Below are 5138 nucleotides of genomic sequence, written 5' to 3'. Positions count from 1 at the left end.
ACAAGCGTCAGTACCCGGGGAGGCCACGGGGCGGCGACAAAGGGGACTCCGCGTCTCTACGGGATTACTATAATCTATTAAGGTCTTCTTTAATATTCATTATTATGTTTAAAAAATATGTATTTATTTACTATGGAATTGAAAACAGCGAACACAAAAAAAAAAATCCTTTTATTTGTTATGAGAAAAATAATGACGTAATATCTGGAAATAATAATAATAAAGACTTCTAATAATAATTTAAAAAAATGTTTTTATATATCTCAAAATAATTATGCATTTAATTAACATCTCGATTTAGTTTTTCCAAATAAGAAGCTTTATCAAAAATAATAACTTAATATCTAAAAATAATAACTGTGAATTAAAATTGCAAAATAATGACATAGTATCTCAAAAATAATGAAAAACGCACTTAGTGTTTCCAAATAAGAAACGTTATCAAAATAATAAATTAATGACTGATTTATATATAAAATAATGACATGGTATCTCAAAATAATGAGAAACGCACTTAGTGTTTCCAAATAAGAAACGTTATCAAAATAATAAATTAATGACTGATTTATATATAAAATAATGACATGGTATCTCAAAAATAATGACACCTTAATACCTTAAGTGCATCTGTAGAGCTTTATTGTAGGACAGGTAAAACACATTAGCGGCCTCCTCCTCCACACCTCGTTCAGTAGGATCTGACTCCAGGTCTGTGAAGATGGTGCACAGCGACACCTACTGGACCACGAGCGTAATGCTGCACATCCTCTAGATCCGTTTTAGTTGCACAAGTCAACTAAAAAATATATAAGGGCAACTTCATCAAATTATGTTCCAACAAAACACCAATAAAAATGTCTCTGTTCAAGGTTTAACTTCTAAAATGACACATTCAGGTGTTTGTTTTTTATCTGTTTTGGTCTGTAGATTTCTCCTAAATTCAGCTAAAGTCAATATATAATGCCTCATTTGCATATTCAAACATAACACTTCAGAAAAATTGTAATACAGATAATATTGATCTTATTATGGGTAATGAGCTGGTAAGGTTTCATGGTGATATCTATTTAATGTTAAAGTGTTGACCCTCTACATGTGACTTTAATCTCTTTAAAGGACATTTTCTCTCCTTCAGCAGCTCTCACATCCACCAAACTTCACACGTTCATTCATGAAGATGTTATGAAGCTTTATGCAGAGGGGTTTGTTCACATGTCACCCAGAGCCTCCTTTATATAACATTTTATTAATAAAAACATGCAGAAGATGAATCTTTTTAAATGTCTGTTGTGAAGAGATATCAAAATGTCCCTTCTGTAAAAACTTTTGACTCAAATCAACAAAATGAAACAAAACATTTGAGGTTTTATCCAATATTCATTATTCTGTTCACTAAATTAGCACACATTTAAAAAGATGATGCCTCATTTGCATATTTAAACATCACATTTTCGACTAATGATAAAAAAAGATTTGTCTTCGTGCCGATATATTAGTTAAAATTTGACATGTTTTTTTTTGTTTACTAAACATATTCTGGAATGTAACAGTAATCTGTGCTTTCAGTTATACAACAAACAGCCCATGAGAGATATCATTTATTCTAAAAATATACATAAAAATATATATAAATATATATATTTTATATATATTTAAAATAAATATATATTTTATATATATATATATTTTATATAAATATACATATTTGATAAATATATATATTTTTTAAATATCTATTATATGTTAAAATATATATATATATAACTATATATATATATATTTTATAAATATATAATTTTAAATATAATAAGTCTTTAGAGCGCTTGAGTGACCTCGACCCACCAGGAGAGACTCGTTGATGAGAGCGTGTAATGTGAATTAGTCAAATTAAAGTTCAACAGCTCAATATGAGCATGCCTTTATGCTTTATGTGCGTGTCAAATAATATGTGGGATGCCACTTTCTCTTTGCATATCAGAGTATTTGTGTGTGTAGATGCGTCGAGCAGAGTTGAATCTCTATATTCATATTAAAATAAGTGAGAAAATACCAATAATACGAACTACAATCCGGCTGGAAAAGTAGGCGGGGCCCTCTGAGACGTCCGTCAGTCGGCCGAGCAAATAAACAAACAGCTAAGAAAGACAACAAACGGGATCTCTTAACATAAAACATACATATTTCTGTTTTTTTTATATAATTAATCCAGGCCCAAGCATAAGACATTCAAAAGGAAACAAAACAACATAAAAATCTTAAACCTCACGTGACGGGCCGTTAAAGCACGTAATAATAATAATAATAATTAAAATAATAATGCACGTGAAGCTGCGTCGGCAGGAGGGAGAAGTGCAGTCGGGAGTGTGACGGGGAAGCCGGCGGCTCGTTCTGCAACCCTCAAAGAGGGTTTTGTGGTTTTTAATCAGTGTCTGCAGCCCTTTTATTTCTCTTTTCTCTTTTTTTAATCCTTTCTTTTTTCTATTTCCCATAAAATTTCTTGTTGAGCAGGAAAATGAGCAGGTTGACGTTGATGGTGGCCCGGTCGAAGAGCTTCATCACCGCCACGCCTTCGTACTGCAGCTGGAGGAGGTCCTGAGAGACGAAACACAACACAACAAAACAACGCCATTTACACAACAACAACAACAACACGTGTTTTAAAGCTGCATTCTCTCTCCTGAACACCAGGGGGCGACTCCTCTGGTTGTATAGAAGTCTATGCTTCATGCGTTAAAGCTGTATTCTCTCTCCTGACCACCGGGGGCGACTCCTCTGGTTGTATAGAAGTCTATGCTTCATGTGTTAAAGCTGCATTCTCTCTACTGACAACCAGGGGGCGACTCCTCTGGTTGTATAGAAGTCTATGCTTCATGCGTTTAAAGCTGTATTCTCTCTCCTGACCACCAGGGGGCGACTCCTCTGGTTGTATAGAAGTCTATGCTTCATGTGTTAAAGCTGCATTCTCTCTACTGACAACCAGGGGGCGACTCCTCTGGTTGTATAGAAGTCTATGCTTCATGCGTTAAAGCTGTATTCTCTCTCCTGACCACCAGGGGGCGACTCCTCTGGTTGTATAGAAGTCTATGCTTCATGTGTTAAAGCTGCATTCTCTCTACTGACAACCAGGGGGCGACTCCTCTGGTTGTATAGAAGTCTATGCTTCATGCGTTAAAGCTGTATTCTCTCTCCTGACCACCAGGGGGCGACTCCTCTGGTTGTATAGAAGTCTATGCTTTATGTGTTAAAGCTGCATTCTCTCTCCTGACCACCAGGGGGCGACTCCTCTAGTTGTATAGAAGTCTATGCTTTATGTGTTAAAGCTGCATTCTCTATACTGACAACCAGGGGGCGACTCCTCTGGTTGTATAGAAGTCTATGCTTCATGTGTTAAAGCTGCATTCTCTCTACTGACCACCAGGGGGCGACTCCTCTGGTTGTATAGAAGTCTATGCTTCATGTGTTAAAGCTGCATTCTCTCTACTGACCACCAGGGGGCGACTCCTCTGGTTGTATAGAAGTCTATGCTTCATGTGTTAAACCTGTATTCTCTCTCCTGACCACCAGGGGGCGACTCGTTCAGGTATAGAAATGATGCGTGACCATCTTAAGTGTATTCACTGTAGGACAAACTAAATAAACGTTACCTGGTATTCTAGCTGTAACGTCTCCAGGTGAACGCCCATGAATTTGGCCTTCACCTGAAACACTCCGACGGCCTCGGCCGGAGAAATCTCAAAAATGGCGTTCTTGAACCTGCGGAAAGAGAAAAGTCGATCAACAATAATGAATTAATTTAGACCTTTTGGTCTTCCCGGGCGGACCCGTACGGATCAGGGACCCACGTGGTCCCACGTGGTCCCACGTGGGTCCGCCACACCACCGCCGTGGGAGACTCACTGGTTGGGCTGCAGGTCCTCGATGGCGATCAGCACGCCCTTCTCGTGGAGGCGGGAGGCGGTGTACTTCTGGGAGACCTGCTTGCTCTTCTTGGCCTTGTTGTCGCCCGGTTTCTTTGACAGCCTGAGAGGGAAGACGAGCAGCACGGGGGGGTCTCAGGAACACGGACCAACCATAATAATAATAATAATAATATGATAAATATGCTTTCAACGTGGCGCTCCGGAGTTCTTCTGTCTAACACACTCTGGTGGTCTAGATCCGGCTCCTTAGTTCTGGTCCCTGTGGTTACTGGTCTTCTACCCATCCGGGCTCACTCACTTAATTGTATTTTAAGGTGTATGATGTTATTCTACTTTATTGTAAGTTTTTTTTATTGATCAATATATTGTATTTAAAAATGTTCAATATTTGTTAAAATTGGAAAATTCAAATTGTATTGTTATTTTATTAATCACTTATATTATTGTATTTAGGTTGTAAAATGTAACTACAGTATTGTATTTAAAATGTAAAATGTTATGTTATTGTTATTCCATCAAACACTCTAAATTATATTCTATTTTATTATTATTTTTTGATGTAGTTTTTATTGCTGTTATCATAGCTTATAATCTATTTCATTACTTTTATTGTTAAACATGCAGCCAAAAATGAATAAAAATAAAATAAACATTTAGGCCTTGAAGGTCAAAGGTCAAAGGTCACTCACTTGCCCTTGCTGGCCAGGTTGTCCATGCACGTCTTGATGTACTGGTTGTACGAGTCGATCTGAACGTTGAAGAAATTGGTCTTTGAGTTCAGGGCGACGTTGGTCTGCTGGAGCCGCACCAGCTCGGCTTTCCGCCGCTGACGGTACCGCCTCTGGTTCCTGATGTCCTGTAACACACACACACACACACACACACACGTTTAGGTGAGAACACACACACACACACACACACACACACACACACACACACAAAGAGGAGGTGTGGATCGACCCGCCGGACTCGGACCTTGGCGATGTCGTTGATGAGGTCCTGGTAGCGGTTCTCCGGGTGCACCTTGCCCAGCTCGGCCAGCCGCTGCAGGTTGCTCTTGATCTTGTCCTTCTTGCCCTGCAGCGTCAGGCTGTCGTCCACCACCGGCTTCACCTGCTTCATCTTCTCGGGGGTCTTGGCGTCTCGGACGGCCCTCCTCTGCATGGCGCGGTGGTACTCCGCTTCCTGTCCGGGGGGAACGAGATGGACCAGAGAGGC

General features: G+C 39.2%; 1 protein-coding gene across 6 annotated transcripts in view; it reads right to left on the bottom strand.

The window, feature by feature from the left end:
• Positions 1-2157: 2157 nt before the first annotated feature.
• iqgap1 (IQ motif containing GTPase activating protein 1) overlaps positions 2158-5138 on the bottom strand; it is a 42141-nt gene continuing 39160 nt past the window's right edge. For 5 of the 6 annotated variants that reach the window (XM_034529685.1, XM_034529686.1, XM_034529688.1 and 2 more), the window contains 5 exons: positions 4896-5105; positions 4610-4776; positions 3898-4020; positions 3645-3753; positions 2479-2592 (listed from right to left, as the gene is read on the bottom strand). In XM_034529685.1, coding sequence (XP_034385576.1) covers positions 2479-2592; positions 3645-3753; positions 3898-4020; positions 4610-4776; positions 4896-5105 — 723 coding nt within the window. Of the gene's footprint in view, positions 2593-3644; positions 3754-3897; positions 4021-4609; positions 4777-4895; positions 5106-5138 lie in introns of all 6 variants that reach the window. The other variant, XM_034529683.1, reaches the window with a different exon arrangement.

Source organism: Cyclopterus lumpus, chromosome 3 (assembly GCF_009769545.1).
Source record: "Cyclopterus lumpus isolate fCycLum1 chromosome 3, fCycLum1.pri, whole genome shotgun sequence".
Lineage (NCBI taxonomy): Eukaryota > Metazoa > Chordata > Actinopteri > Perciformes > Cyclopteridae > Cyclopterus > Cyclopterus lumpus.
This window is presented reverse-complemented; position numbering and strand designations above follow the sequence as displayed.